General features: G+C 43.6%; 3 protein-coding genes across 8 annotated transcripts; 1 reads left to right on the plus strand and 2 right to left on the minus strand.

Moving 5' to 3' along the window:
• Nucleotides 1–1,088: 1,088 nt before the first annotated feature.
• marchf4b (membrane associated ring-CH-type finger 4b) lies at nt 1,089–10,095 on the minus strand. Its single transcript, XM_061286799.1, has 4 exons — nt 8,991–10,095; nt 4,006–4,161; nt 3,259–3,451; nt 1,089–1,911 (listed from the first exon to the last, which is right to left on the minus strand). The coding sequence occupies exons 1-4, from the start codon at nt 9,378–9,380 to the stop codon at nt 1,496–1,498; spliced, it is 1,155 nt and encodes a 384-aa protein (XP_061142783.1). The 5' UTR covers nt 9,381–10,095; the 3' UTR covers nt 1,089–1,495.
• On the plus strand, nt 3,305–19,213 carry smarcal1 (SWI/SNF related, matrix associated, actin dependent regulator of chromatin, subfamily a-like 1). Of its 6 annotated transcripts, none has more exons than XM_061286794.1 (20): nt 3,305–3,431; nt 7,321–7,583; nt 10,944–11,216; nt 11,532–11,859; nt 11,995–12,045; nt 12,127–12,387; nt 12,469–12,519; nt 12,587–12,770; nt 12,995–13,145; nt 14,077–14,238; nt 14,328–14,393; nt 14,499–14,639; nt 14,780–14,998; nt 15,086–15,156; nt 15,430–15,532; nt 16,094–16,276; nt 16,428–16,528; nt 16,592–16,688; nt 16,889–16,968; nt 17,499–17,639. In XM_061286794.1, the coding sequence occupies exons 3-19, from the start codon at nt 10,992–10,994 to the stop codon at nt 16,961–16,963; spliced, it is 2,469 nt and encodes an 822-aa protein (XP_061142778.1). In that variant the 5' UTR covers nt 3,305–3,431; nt 7,321–7,583; nt 10,944–10,991; the 3' UTR covers nt 16,964–16,968; nt 17,499–17,639. The 6 variants fall into 6 exon arrangements, 5 of the variants coding, with proteins under 5 accessions (XP_061142778.1, XP_061142777.1, XP_061142776.1 ...); XM_061286793.1 differs by having other exon boundaries at nt 3,338–3,474; XM_061286792.1 differs by lacking the exons at nt 3,305–3,431; nt 7,321–7,583 and adding an exon at nt 10,690–10,863.
• nme9 (NME/NM23 family member 9) lies at nt 17,102–22,376 on the minus strand. The gene is made up of 16 exons (XM_061286800.1): nt 22,245–22,376; nt 22,069–22,126; nt 21,807–21,910; nt 21,604–21,675; nt 21,381–21,497; nt 21,128–21,212; nt 20,931–21,013; nt 20,766–20,858; nt 19,968–20,122; nt 19,390–19,586; nt 18,956–19,100; nt 18,784–18,891; nt 18,541–18,692; nt 18,325–18,469; nt 17,494–17,696; nt 17,102–17,236 (listed from the first exon to the last, which is right to left on the minus strand). Exons 1-16 carry the CDS (start codon nt 22,275–22,277, stop codon nt 17,166–17,168), a joined length of 1,821 nt encoding a protein of 606 aa, XP_061142784.1. The 5' UTR covers nt 22,278–22,376; the 3' UTR covers nt 17,102–17,165.
• Between the last annotated feature and the right edge of the window lie 261 nt (nt 22,377–22,637).

Genomic DNA, 22,637 nt, shown 5'->3' on the forward strand with positions numbered 1-22,637 from the left:
ACTGGCAGTGTGTGCTGAATGTGAGCCATGAATACTGTATGGGGGCAATAGACTCCAAGTGACATCAATACTTTGGTGCAGTCATTGTCCCTCTTATTGCTCCAATCCCCCCCCCCCTCCATCCTTCACATGTTCCTGTATTTAGAAACAGCGTCAAACTCGTGAAAAAGGAATTATTAAATGTTTGTTAATGAGCTAGTTGCGTGCTGTGGTGACCAATACAGATGAGCTCAGTGTGATGCATGACACTAACATGACTCACTTTTAATGGTGTGTCATCAAACTTTGACACCAACTTCCACTCACCCTTAATGACAGCGCCCCAAATTTGGTAACTTGTAAGGATGCACAATAACTTTTGGACCGATATTAGGGGATTTTTTTTTTTGTCACTATTATGTTACGTCCGACTTCAATAAAACTATGCACATGCTTTTAGCACACATTCACAACTTAATTTCTTTTCATTTTGAAGAGTCATTGTTTTTTTTGTAATCATTCAAATTTGATTGCCTTGACAACTTTGCGTCCGGTGAAGTGCAAATGTTTGCAGCAATAATTCAATGACAAATGTTCCACTTTTTCTCCCTCAGTAATCCACTCTTCTGCCACACACTGTGTTGATATGACGCTGTGTCCAGTTTTTATTAATGATGCTCAGATGTCCAGACAGTAAGTCACAATTTTCCTTCCATTTGCACACCTTTTGAAGTTTGAAATGTGGATTTGTGTTCTCTCCTTTAAGTACGTACATTAGAATTGAGCACTTCTTAAAGTAGACAAAATTTCGATCGTGGGAAATACATGGAACTTGTAAGTTTAAGTTTTGATTCAATCATTGCAAAACACTGATATTTTTGAAAGTATAAAGTTGTGATATATCATTTTATGAGAATATCTAATTCTTTTTTTTAAATGTACTTTTTTGCTTGACTATTCAGTGTCTGATAATAGGCCATCATGATATAAGTTTTTTAAAAGTATATTCTATGAGTAGATTCTCACTTCTCACTTGGACATCAAGATTTATATCCTTAAAGTCTAAGCGAGAACATTGATCACTAGTGGATATAAAAATGTCAACACAACTGTGGAAAAGGCATTTTTTAACATAAAACAAAAAAGAGGCAGCTATGAAATGTGAAAAGTACAAAATACAAAGTCTAATAAAATATCAAATGTATACATGGATAAAAGTATCATTAAAAAAAGAACTTTATTGATGAACTGCGCGACGCAACAAAATGAAAAACAGTCGTTACAATACTAATTAATCTTAAAAGGTCATATCAGGACCCTTGTGAACTGTATCATGAATCCCCGTGAGAAGGAATTTTCCAGGCAGCTCTGCAAAATAACCAATTTGTATTTTATTCAATCCATGGAAGGACAGTGATGATGCAAACAAGAAGACGTTATCAGTCTGGTGCAGTTCAGCTGCTTTGCAAGTATCCCCTCGCCCGTCCGCGTTAGAGATAAGGCCTCATCGGACTCCTCAGACTGTCGTGACTCGCATGACAAGCTCTCTTGCGTTACCACCGGCTTGGCCGCGAGGCTCCGATGGCCTCAAGTGGCTGAGGAGGTGCAGGAGGTTGTAGGGGCAATGGGGGTCGGCCACCGCGCCGCCATCGGGGTTCCCGTGCGTCCCCGGACCTCCTGCGGCCGCCGCTACGGTGGTGGATGCCGTGCCGGTGTCAGTGGAGGCCACCACCATCAGCGAGGAGGTGGAGGTGGACACCCCGAGACCAGTCTGATAAGCCTGGCTGGGCTGTTGAGTCCTGTCCACCCCGACATCCTTCAGGTCAACGTTGTCCATAGACTTGTCATAGTTGAGGACCTTCCACTGCTGGTTGACAGCCTGCCAGCGGTGGAAGATGCGAAACACAGCAGGCCCCTCGTGGACGATCAGCGCTGTCAAAAGAGCAATGTTCGTTAGGTTCTTCCTTAGTTAAGCGCAAACTAGCAAAAACTGTCAACATAGCATTTTGTTTGTTTTAAATTCCGGTTAGCAAAAGTGACGTATTTGTTTTCTGGTGTCGTTCAATAATCTCTTAGAGCAGTTTGAAATTACTTATTGATTTTGTGCTCTTTGCTCTCACGTCGGAGAGAAGAATCTATTTGTAACAGAAGCTTGGAATTTGCAGTTCTGCGTAAATAATCAGCTTAACCCTGGATGCTACGGCCAACAAAAAAATCCAGTTCTGGCAATAATAATTTTAATTACATGTTATTTAGTGGAGCCCTTTCACACCGGCATTTAGGGGTGTGAGTTTTAAAATTAGGCCCAATTATTAATTTTTATTATTGTTTTTATTCTGCTAAACATGATTCTCCACGCTGTCTGTTTTCCCGAGTAGAGCAGGGAGGGAAAATCACTATAAAGGCACCTTACACTGCAAGATAATTACTCAGGATAATCTTTCAATTCTGCCATAGTGTCTTTCTGGTGTAACTTTGGGAGGGGGGGATTCGCAACATTTGCACCTGTTTGTAGTCACAGAAAATACATTTCTCTAACTACATTTAAATCGAACTTTTCATCTCAACCCTTTTACCACCTAAAATGTCAATTATGGTTGTAGATGTAATGATCTTTGTAGTCCTCTTTGTAATCATAGAAATAGGGATTTTTTTCACTATCCTGTGAAACAAAACTTTCAGGGATCACCTCTATTTTCTCATTGTTTAGTGAGAGACAAGAACTCATGTCTGTTTATTTTTTTTAACACACCCACGCTCACTTCAAATTAAGTTCATCTCTCATGACTCTGCTGTCAATCCTGACCACACTGGAGATAATCAACCCTCCCCTCCTTCACATCCTGCGTCTTCCTGCAGTGACACTCAAAGGGTTTTCCTAGTGCCGGATGCCATCCCATCGTCTTTCTCACGGGAGGATGTCGATTTTAAACCGGATGATGCTACAAATGTCACTTTCATCATCACATGCAGAAAATACCCCCACCCCCTTTCTCTCATCAGTCCTTCCGCGAGGGGCTCTCAAAGTGTCGCTTAGTTAAAAATCTATTCAAATGTATGCAGTGAAAGCTACTTCAAAGATGAGCACGATCTTGCAGGGTGGATCAAATAAAAGTGGGACCCTGCATTGCAGTTGCAATATTAACGCATTCGAATCATTTCCGGACATCATCCAACACAATATATTCCAACAGACAGTTGTACAAATGACCCTCTGACATTTGATTTGCTTGTTTCCCTTAAAGCCATCAATGCCTTGCACGGAATGGAGCAGCTCACCTATGCAGACGACGTCCATGAAGCCGTACATGCCGTAGCAGATCTGGAAGAGCAGGTCTTGGCGCTGCCAACGTGCTGAGGGGCTGAAGGAGGACCACACCAGCCAGGAGATGCTGGCCATCAAGAAGAGAGAGCCCAGAATGGCCGCTGCGATCTGCACTTTCTCAATCACTGTGAGTGAGATGGCCTGCCACTGCGGGACCACGTACAAATAAGGTGATTGGGTGAGGGTACCACCGCACAGTTTTTCACAAAACGTTATTTTTTCAGTAGCTCTTATCAATAAATTATGACAATAATCGATTCTTTTGAAAATCGATAAATCGTTGTGTCATGACCATGATGTTAGCTAGTCCTCGTTTCAGTTCTCTCCGTCTCACATCAATCCAGACACAATCTGAAGGGAATCCTCGTACGCACGGCACTTGAAGCAAGTGCCTAAAAATTGAATACATGATGTAAATAGACTGCAATGCCACCAAAGCACTTTATATTGTGAGTTAGTCACCCGTTTTACCTCCCACACATGTGGCAGAGTTGCAGTATAAGGTACATTGAGTTCTAAATAGTGCTCACAAATGCTTCCTTCGTCAGGCGATCTGGCGAGGAAAAATCTGTCATCCTTTTCAAGTGCAAATTGAATCCGTCCAATACTGTCAGCAGTTAGGGCAACTCGGCAGATCTCCACGGAAACATCAAAACGCCGACTTGTGACATTAAGAGGTGGGGACCGGTCCTAGTCCTCACCTGCAGTGGGTTCTTTGTGCTTATGGCGATGACCTGATACTTGTAATAACAGAGCTCACAGGCCCAGGAACCTCGCTCGCTGATCCACTTGATTAGGCAGGGTTGGTGGGTGCAGCGGACTGAGCCGCAGCAGCGACACGGGCTCAGGAGCTCCCCCTGCACAACAAAAATAATTTTAACCTATAAGGGGGCAGCATGGTGCCACAGGCTATCCAGACAGAAAATATAAAGAAGGAAGCAAGTTTGGCTAACTGTTATCTCTTCTGTGTTGCCATGGGAAATTCTACTAGTCATTTTTATAGTAGTGATAAATGTTACACTAGTCGTTCTCAAGCTTTTTACACCAAGTACCACCCCAGAAAAATTTGAACGCTCCAAATATCACCATACTAACACTTAAGGACAGTAGTGTAGCGGGTCTAAGTGATCATGAAAATCATACTATTGCAAATCACTAACATTATGCAGTTTGAGCAGTAACATTGTTCCTGAAAATTGGACAAAAATGTTCAATACAACTGAACTGTACTTGGCCAGTGATTCTTTCACTGTGTTAGAGAGTCAACACAACCAATTGCTCTTGTAGTTGTGTCCAGCACATGAATAGCAGAAATCTGTGAATAAAACAAAGCGAGTACACCTTGCTGACTAGATTGTAAAATGACAAATTAAAATAATTAAAAAAAATATGTGTGCTGAAATCAAGAGGGAAGGAGTAGGGGGGGGTAGGTGGAGGAGAAAAAGGCCCGTCCACAGATGGTCCGAGTGGGCGTGTATTGGCAGGGCCATCAGAACACTTGTGACGTGTCCGGCAGGACTCGACACTCTCGCTGTGACTGTCCCGATGGCCGCCAAGAGCTGAAAAGCCTGGCTGATGAGCGAATGGGCGCATCCGATAACAAATGTGGCGTTCAAGCCCACAAGTGCAGGAAGTGACAACTAAATGTCCTTTTGTTGATCAAACAAAAGAAAATAGAACAATGTCACCATCTGTATTTGGATGATGCGGCTTTTGTATTGTTTTGTGCTGCTGCATTATCACCAAAACATTTTAGTGCGTTGCATTTTCAACTCGATGCTCTCATTGTGGATGTAAATAATGACATGATGCTAAATTAGCAATAGCTTCTGGCATTAGTCAAAGACCTGGCTTCCATCCAAGTTCACTCCATTAACTTTAGGAGAAGGGAAATTGCAGGGTAATAAACTCTGCTACCGAAAGTGCATTTTTTTTAATTGCCAACAGCACTCAGACCTCAAGCATTTCTTTTTATGAGCAAGAGCAATACGGCGGATATCTGGAAAAACAGGCAAATAGAGCCAATTGTTTTCATGTGGTCTTATTCAAGTTCAAGAGGGGATACGTGGTATCGTTACTCGCTTTATAGTGGTCAATTCTGGTCCTTTTGTTTTAATATTAATAACAAACCCTAAAGATCCATGTCAAAGCTTATTAGACAAACAGCAAAAATGAGTGGGGACTTTTGCAGCGTTATGAAATGCTTCGATATGACAAATATGCAATATTATGCATGAGTCTGCTTTGCATTTCACCGGTGTGTCAAGTGATGATTGCTTGAGGAATAAATTGGAGCATTTTAAGTGAGCCGAGACATGAGGAAGTCCACTTCCCAGGAGATTAATTTAAGAGGTACGACGGTGTGCGTGCGTGTGTGTGTGGTTGGAGTAAATCTATTGGTGTTTAAACGAGCGCCGTTATGTCTGTGATAAAATGGGGGAGGGAGGCTTCCATCAAGATGAGTGCGTTAGTTTTTTGTTTTGTTTTTAAATATAATTATTTGCTTTTCCTCTGGGCCATTTCCAACAAAATGGCAGAGCGTCTGTCCTCCGTAAGATGCAGGAAGCGTCACGCCGAGCCATATAGAAAGAATGACACTAACTCGTTCCCTTCCAGGCTTCTTTTTGTTCTGCAAACAAGTCCAAGTGCATTAGCTGTCTTGCCATTTAGCAAGAACACTTTAGGATTCTAAGGTGAAGACTAGAAGTGGTTGCTTCAAAATTGTGCTTTTACATCCCCCTGCGGGACTACTGCATTCATTTTCTATAAAATTGTACATCATTTCACAAAGACCGTGCTATTTCATAGCAATTAGAGAAAGGATAGAACTGAATGTGACTTTGAGGGCAATGAGGTGTGGAAGCCAGTGCAGGTAATTTGGAATAACCCCGAGATAAATTACTGATGGTGTCCTAATGGGACGAGAGCAGCTGCCGCTCTGCTTAACATACTCTGTGTTACAAAGCGGCTGTCATTTCACACTGTCTGCGGCACTAGTCAAAATATATTTAGGTAACGAAAGGCTTAAATTGTTCGTTGGTTCATTTAACTCCCACGTGTAACGTCTAGCTTGACTCGGAAAGAATGAGGAAATTGTTTGGTGAACAAAACAAGTGTTGAAGCTGTGATCATTCCGCCGATCCAACCTGCCAGCGAGGCGGTGCCATTGTTGTTGGATTCTTACATAAGAGCGATCATCCTCATTATCTCATTCTGTTCAAACAAGAGGGTTATATTCAGAATTGGTCTCTTTGTATGTCGAGAGATTGTAACACAAAGAGAGAATTAGGTTGTAAAACATTTGATCTGGTTGGAAGCAACCGCAGGCGGCAGGTTTTTCGCTTATGTATTTTTAGGCGGTGGCAAGGACGCTTGGATTTGCTCCCTCGTTTGTTTTAGCGGGACGCTGCCCGGAGGTTTGAGAGCGAGCGAGCGAGAGAGAGACGGAGGACGACTTTAACGGCTCCTGTGTGAGCACAGAGATACTGAATGAAGACGTTGAGTAGGGCTTACAGTGTCCACAAAACATCAGAATTTTTACAATGGGGCCTTCATCATATTCTAGCCCCTTTCTTTTACTGCAGCAGCAACCTCGGAAAGTCATGTGCCAAAAAGCCATCACAAGGTTTTGTTGCTTGCTTAAAGCGTTTTAACACTGCCACAGATGCTATTTGTTAGTCTCTTTATGGTGTTTGCCATTATGTGTTAGCATTAAGCTAGTGATAATGATTTATTTATTTTTTTTCAAAAAAACAAAAACTTCAAATAGAAGGGCCATTAAACAGCTTGAAGCCTTTTAATAGAATAATTGTTCACTATCTGTATTTTGATGAGTTTGATGACATCACATTCCATGTTTTCATTTACCAGTGTCACCTAAGATCTCATTGGCCAAACTTGCACTGCTGTGATTTTATTCTGTTCACAGTCATTATAGCATTGCTCTAACCACAACTCTAAAGATTCAGCACTGATATATCTCTCACGTTATTGTTACTTTTTTTTTTGTCTCGCAGCCTTGGGGATGGAAGTGTTGTTTGGAGGATTGTCACATCAGATACGAGCCGCCTCGCTCTATGTGACAACCTTAAAAGCGAAGGCAGAAGAGAGGGACGACTAACATCCCTGCCGGCTCTATCCCTCAGAGGCATGCAGGCCTTCCACTTATCTCCCCTTTCAGAAACGTGCACGGTTCACACCTCAGCAGATCCATATCTGCTTTTGGCAGAGAGACAACACCCCGAACACGAAGCGGCCTGGCGAGCGACAAGGACTTGAGGTAAGAGATAAGATGGCGTTCAATCAAGCTTTATTGACGAGCCTATGAAGGAGACGTCGATAATGTGGCGGGAGGAGGCCATGGGAAAGGCGTTGGGTTCGCCTCTGCTTTGTATGCGTCGCAAAAAGTGCTGACTGTGCGGAAAGATGGGTGTGGGAAAGAAAGGGGGGGGTATGTACAAAGCAGCCTGTGGGCCTTGTCTTAGTAATAATTAAAAAGTGGGAGCTCAGAGGTGAAAGGATGCACAGGGATACAGAAAGAGCAATTAGCTGAGCGATTGGTGGCCATTAACAAGGCAATGGCCATGAAATGATACTGTAAATTGTATGCTTTACATAAAAGGCAAAGGGAAACGTTCATTGCCTTCCTTCATATTCTACAAACTCATTACCACTCGGGATTAAAGTCAAAATATTTTGTACACTAATTGATGGTGATGGTTCTATATAACTTCCGCTTTTATTTTCTGGCTTGGGCTCTTATTTTCTATCAAATATTTCCACACGCGTCCATGAGTAAACCTCGTCAGCGTCGTAAAGCGAGACAAGAGTCGCAGTTGAAAGTACTTTATAAAATGACCGACAACCGAAACATGATTGGCGTTTAAGCAACTTCAAGCATTAAAAAAAATCGATGCAGAATAGTAAAGTTGAATGGTCAACTAATCGTTCAACTGCTAATTGCCGCTTAGTGAGGTGATCTTACATTTTCCACTTCTCATTTTATTACTTTAATTATGGCGCTGCTCCTTTAAGGAGAGCAAAGGGGTCTAATTTTATGCATGGACAGGCCCGATGTGGTGAGATATTATGGAAATATGAAAGAATTGTCATTTAAAGCGACATTTATATGAAGTCAAATGTTTGAATTTTTTAGTAGTACTCAAATGTTTCTGTCAATTATTTTCACAATTACTGGAAACAAATATCGACTCCAATTAATACAATCGGTATCACCCCTGAAAAAACATCGCCCCGTCACTTCTAGTAGTACTATAAATGCCACAAGATGGCGGCAAAGACTACTTCAGTATAAATGAAGCACCTCAACTCACTCCAATTTGAATCTTTGCAAAGAAATGCCACCAGATGGCGCCAAAGCAATATATTCATTCAGTAACGCTATTGACATTTAGTGACGAACAGGATAGTATAACAAAATCAGCTAAATGGCAAAGTATGGGTAATTTGAGTTACCAACTCTGTTCCACAACTAATTAAACTCGTAAATCAAGGAACCACTGAACTCCTTTCTGTTTCTTTTTATGGGGTGGGGGGCTGCGAAATGTTTCTAATGCCCTGGCTCAGTAAAGGTTGGGAACACTGCGGTATAGCACATATGCAAAGAGTCTATGCGGCTCCGTATTGTCAGTAAAATGTGCAACGAAGGAAAAAGCATTGCACTCACATGCTCCGGTCCCTGGAAGCAGATTCTGCATACGGGCGTCCTGAAGCCGCTTTCCGTGTAGCTGGTGAGGGAGAACCTCTCCTCCAGTTTGCCCTTCGAGCAGTCATCTGAGGAGCTGCCGCATCCGCGCAGTGCTGCCGACAGCTCCGTGGCATCCACCCAGCCCGCCACTGCCGGTCCTCGCTCGGCTCCAACCCCGGCGGCAGCGGTGGCTGCTGCCGCGGGTGGGGTGCCTCGCTCGGTGACGCCCGGCTCGCGGCTCTGCGCGGCTTGTCCGCTCATGGGGCTGAGCGGAGGCGGCGGAGGTGCCGGCGGCCCGAGCAGGAGCAGCCTCAGGTCACCAAGCAGGACGCAGCAGCGGCTCTTCAGCATGCCCTGGCCGCGCAGCATCGGCCCTGCGGTCCCTATGTTTGAACCCGGCGACCGAGTCACAGCAGCACCGCGGCGCAGGGGCGCACTGCGCGTCCCCTCATGTGGCGCTTGGATGGGCTGACCTGACGGGATATTTACGACCTAGTATTCCGATTGAACGTCTTTTACCGTCCGGCAGAGACCAAGTAAATCCAAAAGGCAGACAAATCCCACGGATGTAAACAAGTGTCCGAAGCCATTGGGCGGAGTGAATGGAGATGCTGAAGGAGGAAAGTCTAACGTTAGATTGATGGGCTCGTGCATTTGACTAATAAGGATGTGGCCCATCGGTGACCACTGTTGTGTTCCCCCTCACAGTCTCATTGGCCCGCTACGAACTACACCTGCCTTGAAACGAATATTAATTAAAGTCACGTCAATGTTATCATCGCCCTTTGTGGGAACCAAATCGAGTCCGACGTGTCTTACCTGGCCAGGCGACGCCGAGTTCTGCGCACCCTCCCACCCCCACCCCACTACCCAGCCCCTCCACACATGCAGTCAGTGTCGCCGCCGTGGGAAGCTACGTGGACGTGACCGACAAAGATGGGGGGTTAATCCAACGCGACTGTCGGAGTGTCCTGTCGTGGGCGGAAAAAAAGCGATGAGCTGTGGTGCGGTGTGAGCACTGACTATATGTTTGCTGCCTTGTGGATGCTGCCGAGCATCATGCAGCCTGGGACAGAGCCCAGACCAGACGCCCCACATACGTCATGCGTATGCACAAGCAGAGGGGGGAATTCTGTTAATTATAATATGCAAAACGGAAGAAAAATATAAAAAATAGGTCTACTGTTTTTCACCGGTAAAACTCAAAAGTCACCTCAGTTTTCTGAGGTAATTAAAACAACCTCGCTCCCCCCTTCTCATAAAGCTTGCACTTGCTTTGTTGATTGGCCATTTTTTACATAATTAAAAAAATAATCTCAATTACAATATATTTTGTCCTATTTGTCGAGCTCAAAATGCCTCATTGTAGGTAGGTACATTCTCTGTGAGTCCTTCTATCTATCATTTGTCTTTATTCTTCGATAAAATGATTAAACCATTAGTTTATTTCTTGCAGTAGGTAAAAATACAAGAAAAAAACATCTGTATTGAATTTAAACTAATTCTTCCTCCAAGGAAGTGCCTTATTTATTTGTCAGTTTATTTCTTTATTCATACCCTCTGTGCAATCATATTTATTTGAAATTTTTATCATCTGTGTAATCACCTTTGCGCACCACTGTATGTATACGGAAACGGTGCATTTGGGACACGCCCTCTCCACGTGCCGACTTGTTATGGTACGTCACTTCCTGCGCGCCAGATACGTCGTATACGAAATATCCTCTTGCGAGTTGTAATTTCCCACCACGATTTCAGAAAGTTTCTTATTAACTTTATAAACCTCTTAGAGGATGTTCTTACGTTATATTTTGATTACCGTACCCCCAAGCAAACCTTCACATAATTGAAGGTAACGCAAACTGATATATTGAGACATCTTTTTACGCATTGGCCATCGTCATTAGCAGCTAACGTTAGCTTGTGTGACAGTCCAGATGTGGCCACTCGCTCGCTGCTGAGGGAAGTCGGGTGGAAGTTATGTCTACGTCGCTGACAGCCGAGCAGCAGCGACGGATTGAGGAGAACAGACGGAAAGCTTTGGAGAGGAGAGCCCAGAGGCTCGGACAGAATGCTACTGGCCCACCGGACCGAAGCACTACAACCGCACCGAATCCGTTTGCTCCGCCCTTGAAGCGAGAAGCACACTTCGTCGCTAAGCACAAGGACACGACTGTTGACAATGGAATCTCATCGTCCACACTGGTGAGGAAATTTAGTCGTTAATTTTCCAAATAAATCATGTGCTTTTAGATTATAATTTATTCCAAAGGAAAAAAAGTTCCATTTAAAAGGTGAAAACAGCTGTAATTTTGTATATGAGGTTGAAAAGAACCTTTACAATTATGATTTAAAAGTATTTGGAAATGATGATCAAAAATGTCTCAACCTGCAGGTACTGAAGTGTGACAAGGATGAAAGCAAATATTTTTGCAGCGGATTATAGTCCTGCTGTCAACTTCAGTGCTGGATTGCCTCGTGAAGATTGTAATTCAATGCAAATGCTGTCTTCTTTCATAGACATCTTCCAGAGATGCACCTCCTCCCACCAAGCGCCAACACGTCAACCGACCTCCGATGAGCACTGACAGCGGCATTACTAGTGTGACTCCTGTTCAGCTCAGTTTTAAGCAGCCCTCTACGAGCAGTGCAGCACCGGCCTCCTTTTACAGACAACCAAACAAACCCACCTCAGACTCTCCAACTTTAAAGGCTGTGCCAGCTAAGAAGCCTGCAATATCCACCTGGGGCAAATGTGTGCCACACACTGACGGACGCTTCAGGGTGGAGGTGGCCTACCACGCAGAACTCATTGCTGCTTTTAAATCCATCCCATCCAAGATATACGGTAAGTATGCAGAAAAGCACGTAAACCCCTCTACCATATAAATAAATTTCACTTGCATACAAATTTGGGTTATGTCGCCAACGTGGCAATGGAACTCCATCAAAACCGAGTGTCCCCTGTTTATTTTGCTTGTAGACCCTGCCAACAAAATGTGGAACTTCAGCATGGAGGACTACCAACAGCTAAGTGTGTTTCAGCAGTATGCAGCATGGCGCATGCATGTGCACCTTCCCCTTTCTAACTTGTGGTTTATCTACTCCACCGCAGTGACCCAAGTGGCCTCCATCGCGTCTGTGTCTTTGAGGCCCCTGGAGGGCGCCGAGGCATTGGACATGGCGGCGGTGACCAGCCGAGCTCAAGACGGCTTTGCGCTGACCGCTCTGCTGAAGCTCTGCAACGGCTGGCAGAAACCGGGGGCCGACATTCAGGGCCAGTGTGTCCTGGTGTCGCCCTCCAGATTTGAGCTCGATATCGCTTACCATGTCGATGTAATCGCAGCATCCAAGCAGATGCCGACAAAGTCTTACGGTACTACTTTGATAGCCCTTCAAGAATTGTTTTTTTGGACCTGTCGTCTAAAGCCTTTCTGTCGTTGATAAATATTTGCAGATATGAAAACAAGGAAGTGGAGCTTTTCACTGGAGGACTACAAGCGACTGAGTGAGTTGGATATATCACACTCCTGTCGTTTGCCATCTTGTGTCATCGCACTACTTTCCATTCTCAGTGGAGCTCCTCGGGGGCATAGCAGCCGTGGAGGTGGAGCCTCTTCCCCGGGCGGTGATCCAGGCTTTTTCTGCAAGGTTTGAGGGGCCACGAGCCAGGAACTTAGACGTCCCTCAGGCTGACCTGTCCTGCGTTGACCCCATGATCTCAAGCAGCCTCATGCCCTTCCAGATGGAAGGAGTCAAGTAGGAGGGCTCTTTTTGTAGTTGTCATAGCAAAAAGTATTTTCAGAGTAACTCATTGTGTAGTAATATTAAATATATTGACACAATGTAGTAGTTCAAATATGTGATTTAGAATGCTACTCTTTTGTTCCATTTTGCTCTCATTTGTGAAACCGTCACATAGTTTTCTCTCAAGCCTTCAGTTTATCCCAGAATGCCTTCTCATCTCAACCATCTCCTCGCAGCTATGCGGTGTCCAAGCAAGGTCGCCTGCTCCTGGCCGACGACATGGGCCTGGGAAAGACCGTGCAGGCCATCTGCATCGCTGCCTACTACCGGAAGGAGTGGCCTGTACTGGTGGTGGCGCCGTCTTCTGTGCGCTTCACCTGGGCTGTGGTAAAAACAAAAAAAGAAATCATTATGTATCATAAGTTTTGGGACACACTATAATGATAAATTTGATGATTTAATCGCCCCTTCCGATTAAAGTTTGCAAGAACCACTGACAATTTGGTTCTAAATATAAAAGTATAAAATATATAAAGATAAAATATACAAATATAAAATATTAGCTCGAGTGATAAGTCTGTGGTCAAGTCAGTCCCTGCCATTGATGGCTATAAAAGTCAGAGATCCATTTCAAGTGAGAGGGCTGGCAGTGAATTTAAGGGGTATTTTCTTTTTCTGGCCAACAATCAATGTCAATATTTACAATAAATCAAGCTAATTAGAAGCCATCTGAAGCTTGTGTTGTTTAATCATTGGTCAAAAAAAGAAAAACTTCCTTTCCACCAAACTCTTCTGGGCTTATCTCCAAGCAGCAATAACAAGCCACTGGCAGAGCATTTTTCGATGAGACAGTCTTCAGGCAGTTGACAAGACAAACCCCCCCCCCACCCCACCCCTCTAGCCTGCCCTTTAAATGGCTATCAACTGCATTTCCAATCAGAACTCGGAATTGCTGCAGGGAGCAAAGTCAGATGATGTGGTAAAGATCGACTTGGGTCTTATCTTAGCTGTTAGCTGTGCTCTGAGGCCAAATCAGCCACCAAGTACTGATACAACAACATCGTGAGTTGAGGAGGAAGGGCACAGGAAAAAGTAGCGCAAGTCAACCAAGGGTCAGAAAGATTTTGCCATAATCTTTGATACTAACAATATATACCATAGATAGCTATGGTCATGATTATTCGAATAAATGTCCCCAGGCACTGATGAAAAACTATGCTGCATGTTTCAGACTTTAATTAATTCGAGGGACCATATATATCTACTTGTAGGTGCTGCTGTTTTCATTAGCAACAGATTTCAAACTTTCCTCCAACAGGCTTTCCGTCACTGGCTTCCGTCTCTGAGTCCCGACAGTGTCAATGTGGTGGTGAAGGCAAAAGACAACCTGCGGGCAGGGCTTGTCAACATCATCAGCTACGACCTCCTGAGCAGGATGGACAAACAACTGCTTGGGAATCACTTTGACGTCCTCATCATGGTGAGCGTGACCAGTCAGATTTTTAAAACGTCCATTTGAGTATATAGACTTGGATTTAAAAAAAAAAAAAAAATCTTCCCTCTTTGCAGGATGAGTCTCACTTTCTAAAGAATATAAAGACGGCTCGTTGTAAAGCAGCATTGCCATTATTGAAGGTGTTTGTCTTTTATCTTTTTTTCAATTACACTTAGGTTTATACACTTCCTATGTCCACCCTGCACTATTTATTTGGATTTAAAATATTTCTTACTGAAACTCAGACAGCCAAGAGGGTCATCCTCCTGTCAGGGACCCCTGCCATGTCCAGACCCTGTGAGCTCTACACACAGATCCTGGCTGTCCGACCCACGCTATTCCCTCGCTTCCATGAGTTTGGCTTGCGCTATTGCGATGCCAAACAGGTAAACTACTCACAAACACCTGCTGGTACAGAATTGTTGGTTATTTCAAACACTTTGTTTGGTCACATGGATTCATGTTTTGCTCAGATTTGTTCATATTAGTAGTATATGTGTACTTCGCTTTCCCCAATTTTATCCAGCAAACCTGGGGTTGGGATTACTCGGGCTCTTCCAATCTGGGCGAGTTAAAGCTGCTACTGGCCGAGAGTCTCATGCTGCGGCGCCTCAAATCCGACGTCCTCTCTCAGCTTCCTTCCAAACAGCGCAAGGTTGTTACGGTGACCATCAACGGGGTCAGCAACCGAACTAAAGCGGCCCTGTCGGCCGCTGCCGCGGTGTTAACCAGGGTGCATCAAAATGTGAGTTAGGGCAGCATGCTTCAGTTTTCCTTCTCCTCGGTGATCTGAAATGCAATCAGTTGTTTTTCTTTTTTGGCTCCATTTCAGAAAAAGAGTGAAAAAGAAGCTCTTCTCATTTTTTACAACCACACAGCTGAAGCCAAGCTGCAAGCCATTACGTGCGTATACATACTCTTCCTTTGCAAACAAAATGTTAAACCTGATTGAATGTGATAAAATCAATTCAAGTAATTTTATGAGAAAAAAAATGTAGACGCCGTTGTAAAGCTATTGCAATGTCATAATTTGAAGACAATAAAATCAGTTGTCAGAAAATAACATGACAATATTATGAAACAAAAAATAGCATTTTCATAAAATGGTGACTTGTTTTTTTATGTCATGCATTGTAAAGAAAAGCAGCACTTTAATGGTTTGTCCACCACTGACAGGGAGTACATCACAGACATGCTGGAATGTGGGCGAGAGAAGTTCCTGGTGTTTGCCCATCACAAGTTGGTCCTGGATCACATCACGAGTGAACTTGCTAAAAAGGTGAGTGATCATGAAAGGAAACAGGAGGAGGTCAGGCAAAGCAGACAAGCTATCAAATGACACAGAGTTCAGACATCGTTTAACCCCCTACTCTCCTTAAAGCTGCCCTATTGCCGTCTTCCTATAAGATCAGAGAAAACTATACATCGTTGTCTAGGCTCCAGGAAAGAGCACTTAAGGCTATCCCATTAACTTACACTTCAAGTGGAATTTTCCAAAGCTGTCTGAGCCATCATCACATTAAATATTTAAGCACTGGACGGTAAAAAAAAAAACCCCAAACTGAGAATTCAGGCCATGTTGATAGGAACTATGCGCTTGGTCATATACTCTTATAAGAAATGTCCATTTTTAGAGAATATAGGTTTTCCTTTTTCATTACGGGAAGCCAGGAATATTTTGATTGATTTCACAAAAACGTTTTTCTAAACAGATATTTCTGAAAAGATGTTTGTGAAGAAAAGAAGATTAATATAGAAAAAATAAAACAACCTTTAGTGACATACTGATAGCATTGACCAATAGAAATGACTGTGTTTTCCTGTACCATATTCTCAACAGGATGTCTCGTTTATTCGTATCGACGGCTCTACGCCGTCGGTTGAGCGCCAGCATCTTTGCGACAGGTTTCAGTTTTCGGGCAAAACGTGCGTGGCCGTCTTGTCCATCACCGCCGCCAACACGGGCCTGACGTTGCACGCCGCCGATCTGGTCATCTTCGCCGAATTGTTCTGGAACCCCGGAGTAAGGACTGACGATAAGAATGATGCATCAAATGTTTTTATATTGTGCGAGGACATTCCAGCACTGTCGTTTTGTTTTTGTCTGAAGCATGCTTGTGACTGAAAGTCGGACTACTCGAAAGTCATAGTGCCAATGTATTTGTGCATGGCAGGTTCTTATCCAGGCTGAAGACCGGGTCCATCGCATTGGTCAAACAAACAACGTGAACATTCACTACTTGGTCGCCCAAGGAACAGCTGATGACCACCTGTGGTATGTATCAACCATCATCACTACTACGGAGAATGTGCGAATCATATCTCACCCCCCTCACAGGCCAATGATCCAAGGAAAAATGAAGGTGTTGGAGCAGGTGGGGCTGTCCGAGTCAGACCTCTCAGCCAATGCAGTGACAGGTCAATTCCACTCTAAGGTAGCAACGTGCACTCAATTTCCTCTATGCCCAATGATTATATTTTTTGCTGCATTTTATTTATATATTTTCTATGGTTCATATCTTTTTTGGGGGGGGGGGGGATAATTTTTTTCTTACTCTTCAGGGTGCACTAGACAGAGAGTTTAGGGAGCTCATGTTGCATCCAGTGGGTAACGTCCTTATTTGAAATTGTGCAGGATCTCAATCAAAGGAGCATCATGGAGATGTTCGAGAGGTCTTTCAATGAGGATGACGATGACGTGGATGCATGAGGCCAGTAAGATGATTCAACTTGATCACAAACCATCATGATAAAGACTTACGGATAAATCCTTTTACCCAGCGGAGAAAGGAAAACAATGTCTTGTAAATAAAGACTAGATCAGAGACGAAATACTGCAAGTTGACAAGTCTTTGTTCACATTTGTTTCCTAAATGGGAAAGCATGTTGAAAGCAGTTGTTTCCAATGATGATCAGGGACATAATTCTGGTCCTTCTTTCACTTCTGTGTTTGGATCAAGAGGATTTGATTTTTGTGTGTCACCTACGTATGAAGGAGAAAACAATAAGGTCATTTTATCATCAATGCACATGCTGACTTCAATACAAACTACTAAAAATATATATATCTTGTCAAAATTGAATAGTGTTTTCATACAGAATTCTATGTTCATCTCATTCTATTTTAAGGCTCTTTTTAAAATTAACAAATTGCATATTTTAGTTGTAGGCGACTTTCTATGTTGTTAAAGCAGTTATGCAACAACCACTTCATGGTGTAAGTGAGCTCCGTTTGTTCACCAAAGATGAGCTGGATCTCTTCCTGGGCATGCTTCGGATTCGAGGAGCCGTGCACGGAGTTACGGAGGACGTCGGAACCCAAGCGGGCCCTCAGAGAGTCAGGGAACTCCCTCTTTGCCCAGTCGGGATCTGTGGGACCCATGGCGGCCCTCCACTCCTCCACTCCATTTTCCTTTTCCAGGACCATCATCACACAGGGACCACTGACACGAGAAGACACGGTGTTCAATTATGTAATATTTAGACCAAATAACACGACTGATCGAGTCTTCCTATGACTTGGAAATCTAGAAAATGTGGACGACAGTCTGAAACACGATCAGACAGAGGCACTTCTCCAAAAATGCCGACGTCCCTAGTCTTATGTCAAAGCTAGAAGGTAAGCAGAGCTGAATTAATGACTTTTTTTTTTTTTTAAACTAATTTTAAGACAGTGCTGTACAATCATTGTTGTCGCATTAAAGGAACTGCGTAGTGTTTAAAATTGTGGGTGAAAAAAATCTGTCAAACAAGTCTATGTATTGGCCACCACATGAACTTCAAAGTGATATTGAGGGGATGTGACACCAAAGTCTGAAGTGCTTTGTGCTCGCAGCCTTCAGTCCGTTCTATTTGAGCCGTTGTGTAATAGCTAAGTGAATGCAGCACGAGATGGTCATTGAAGCAGAAGATGATTCCACAACTTAAAATGTGTTGTGTAAAAAAAACATGATAGATAGACTTTGTGGCTGTTTGCCTGAGGCTAGCTGCTGATCATAAAAGAGCTTAAAAATGTGTTGGGACAGGGCCCCCTTTGGTGGTGTTGATTGTGGGTGGAGGGGTTCAACTAACCTACACATGAACTCCACCAGCTGGTTGAAAAAAGGCCGCTCCCTTTGCTCCTTGCAAAATTCTTCTGCCTTCTCCTTAGAGAGAAGCTTCTCCTCCATTCGCGTGATGGAGAACCCTCTGTTGCGGATCTCCTCCAAAATTGTGTCTGTAGGGGAGGAAATAGTCAGCTTCTATAAACCCACAAGCAATGTGACTTTCTTTTTATTAATGCTCAACTTTTGTGTTTTTCCACGCCGTCTGGTTTGATGACAGCCAGTGTTTGCTGCATGGGGAAGAAGAAGCTGATTTCCCTTGAGGCCTCCTCAGTAGACCCACTTCCATGCAGCTGGTTGACCGGATCTCCTTCTACATAATAACGGGCCCTGAGACTACAAGTCACACAGGAGGCAGCATCACGTTTACAATCAAGTCATTGTTTGTTACAGCACAAGGAAGACATTGCAGACATTGGGATCTCACCATTCAGGCTCCTCCTCAGCGGCTTTTTTGAGATCAGAAGGGCCAAGCATGTTCTTCCAGTGTTGTACAGCATCTTCTCTGGTAAGCACCAAAGCAAGCACCCGCCCTCTATGGACATGCACGCAGTGAGTCAACACTTTATCAATATTGGCCACCTTTGTGCTCCAGTTACCTCGTCATGCTTTGTAGCAGTGCAGGGAAGTAGTCGTCCTCGTTGCAGTGGACGTAAAACTCTTTAACTTGCTCTTCTGTCAACATCACTTCTCTTTGGAGTGACACTTTGAAGCCTGACTTGTTCATATGGGTCAGAATTTCCTCTAAAGAGACCACACATATCAATTATGTTCTTGTATCAGTGCTGTAAAGACAAAAGATGTTCATGTTTTGAACAGCAAAAAAAGTTTCACTTAAAACCATCGGCCATTTTCAATATTGTGTACATTGAACTTTGTCGTTGGCTTTTTAATGCGGGGCCTGATCTGGTGAGTGACGTGGGTGTCAGTGAATGACAGTTTGTGGTTTAGTGTGATGTACAGGTGCAATTGCATTTTATATAACAACCACCTTAGTAGTTGCAAGCACATGAATATTTGGCCCGGACCCCACCTCTGTTTTCCCTGGCAACGTCAGGCCGGATGAGAGCCAACGTCCTCTCCGCAGGCTCTTCCCTTGCATCCTGCGCCTTTCCCGAGACTGTGCTGAAGTCAGGGAAGAAGAAGGCAAGCTCCCTCCCGGCCCCATCCCTGTCCTCGCTGCCATGCACAGCGTTGAACAGCGTGCGCGTGCCGTATTGCGCCCGCAAGCTGCCGGCACCCGGGATGGGGGGAAGGGGAATAAGAGAAGAGCAGATGGTGGCTCGGCTGGTGGTGGGACCGCCACACGTATGGGTGTGTCTTATAGAGCAGACGGATCCTTTTCAAGTGTGCAAGGCTGACATTCTTCTATACTGGTGCATGTACTGTCTAGAAGTAGATTGTGATATTGTTTCCCAACCTTTAATGGAGCCAAATATTATTCCTCGAAAAACCTCATGGCACAGCAGCAAACCAAAAATATCACAAATATTATGTGGTCTTGTTTTCCTTCACTATTTATGTATAGTACTTTATTTGTCGTAAATAATTTTGGGACCAGTTTATTGAAATTTTCTGTGGTGCAGTTCAACACAATTGTCTCCATTTTACCTCTCTGGCTTTTCTTGCTTGGCTTCTTCGATGTTCGCAGGGCCAATGAAGCTGAGCCAATCTTGCACCACGTCAGATGACTCCTCGAGACGAGAGAGCACCAGAATGTGCGAGGGCCCGCTGGACATAAACTGAACCAGGTCTTCGAAACAATCCTACAGGTCAACACACACAATATCTATATAATATATTTATGTCTCATAAACCCAAATCTACCGTCTCAAGGAATTGGATTACTTAAACAATTGAATAAATAATATAGAAAGTAGGTCACAGGTAAATCTTCTGATGAGTATTATTTTGATGGGATTAATCTGTTGTCCTAGAATGTAACATTTTGAACTGAATTGCTATAAAACTTAGTCTAAATCACTGAACTGAATCAGTATATTGTGTAACTCACCCCTTCAAGAAAAAGATGCCTGTTTATCCTCTTTTTGCCATATTTAGTAATTCTTAAATCTCTCAAGATTTCATCGATTTACAAATTGCCCACAAAGCAAAATGATTCTGCTGATCCAGCAGATGGATTTAATCCCTTTCCTGTAAATAAGTACCTCCTGTCGATGCAGACGGATTGAAGGATTTAAGATTTCACTCCCATGTGAATATTTCTTTAAGAATTCATATCAACCAATAGGATCCTTAGTTTTTCCCGTGTAGAATTTGCTGAAGTGGACACTAACATGAGTGTGTACACAGTGGATATTGGATTAGATGGTAATCAATAAGCACTCCATTTGCCTCTACAGTTTCTGCATCATACTGTACATGTTTGGGAATTCTACTCTCCCGTACCTCTGAGTCTTTGTGCTGGTAGAATTCTCGCGCTTGGGTTTCGCTCAACGTCCGTTCGTCTTGGGCCAGGATCTCAAATCCTGCGTCTTGTATCTAGTTGGCAACGTGAAAATTAATTTCTTACAAATAACACGCAAAGTGGGATGAATCATGATGCCTGTGTACCTTCATAATGATTTCATTAGCCTTGCCATGAGCAACAGCATCTGGTTTGATGATGGCAACGGTGTAGGACTTAGTGGCAGGAACTGCGATTGGAGAGATCACCAACAGCCAATGATAAGAATTGTTGCGGTTAAGACATTAATTCGCATTGTTGTTTGTGCAAGGAGATAAAAACAAGTGTATTATTTCCACAGCACCTATTATTCTTTCTCCATCCTCTGAATAGTGATGAGCCTCCTGCTCTTCTATCTTCTCATCATCTGGGAGGTCATTATCGACAACCTGAAAGTTACACTACGTAATTAGCAGGAGTCAAACCCTAGAGGTGGTGTACTCAATCCATTCCTCAATCTCATACACATCCCCAGTGAGTATGAGAAAATGAATTTTGAATCCAATTAAAATCTGGGTTGACTAGAGTCTCACTGAGTGTTGCGGCTGACTTTTTACCACTTTACGTTGACCGCCGTGCTCCAGCATTAACTTCTCCTTGGCCAGTTGGTCTACGATCATCCTCTGAAGGAGGGGTGCGTTGGCCCCTCGCAGCACAGCCACTAGCTCGCCACCCTGGAACAGTCAATATAAGGAGCCCACCGTTCGTTGATTTCGAGCCTTCGAAAAAGTATGCTTTTGAAATGGGGGCAAAAAAAATGGAACACCGAGTCTGACTCACCCCATAGAACAGGAAGGTGGGCTCACATTTCCCTCGATATTTCTCCAGAGCATCAATGCTGTCTGCCTCAGCCTGTAAACACGCACACTCGATCTTAGACGTTCTAATGTGAATTGTTGAAAGCGTTTCGCAAAGTATCATCCAAGGACCACAGATTTTTTTTGTTTTATTTTATATCCAGAAATATTTATTGCACTGCTTACTGTGGCGAAATGTAAAAGGTCGTCACTGAGTTCATTGTTGATTTTTCGTAGGAGGCTGATCACTGCTCGACAGGGACCACACCACTGCTGATACACGTCCACCACTGAGGAGACGAGGAGGGATGCAGTTTTCGCAATTACCACGAGAGGTCGTAAGAGTACAATTAATTACAGTTCAATCAGCCGACAACGACCTGCTTCAAATTTGCATTGCTCACAATACATAGATTTTAATAAAGTTTGGTGTGTATGCAGCGCTTACCCGTTAAACCCTTTGTTGCAAGAACCTCCTCCCATTGCTCTCGGTTTGTGGCGGAAGCCTGAAGTGGAAAAGGGCGAAATATTATCTGAAGAATGGAACTACTCACCATGGCAGTAAGTGCAAACTTTGTTTAGTTTGTCTCTATTGAAATAAATAAAATACCCTGATCGTCATACCTGCAAATTAGTTTCTTTCTTCTTACCAGCCATTGCAGTCAGAGAATATGTACAGTATACTGAACTGAATATGTGCGTGTGTCTAAAAGAGAAAAAAAATACACTGAAAAAGCGTAAAATGCATGCGTGAAAGCCAATACAACGTGTTGCTGTCGCTGGGCATTCGGTTGCTTGGCAACGAGTCCCCCATTTCCGGCGCCATGACAAAAAGCTTTAAAAATAAAAAAGTTGCATTAATAAAAGTCGAGTTATTATTCTGACCCTCACCCCCATCCCCCCCCCCCCACCCCTCAACTTTTAGCAGAGAAAGGACCGAATGCATAAATACTGTAAAAAGAATACCGTGTGGAATTACACATTCAATATACTTAATAGCCACCAGAGGGCTCACTT

Source organism: Syngnathus typhle, linkage group LG9 (assembly GCF_033458585.1).
Source record: "Syngnathus typhle isolate RoL2023-S1 ecotype Sweden linkage group LG9, RoL_Styp_1.0, whole genome shotgun sequence".
Taxonomy (NCBI): Eukaryota; Metazoa; Chordata; class Actinopteri; order Syngnathiformes; family Syngnathidae; genus Syngnathus; species Syngnathus typhle.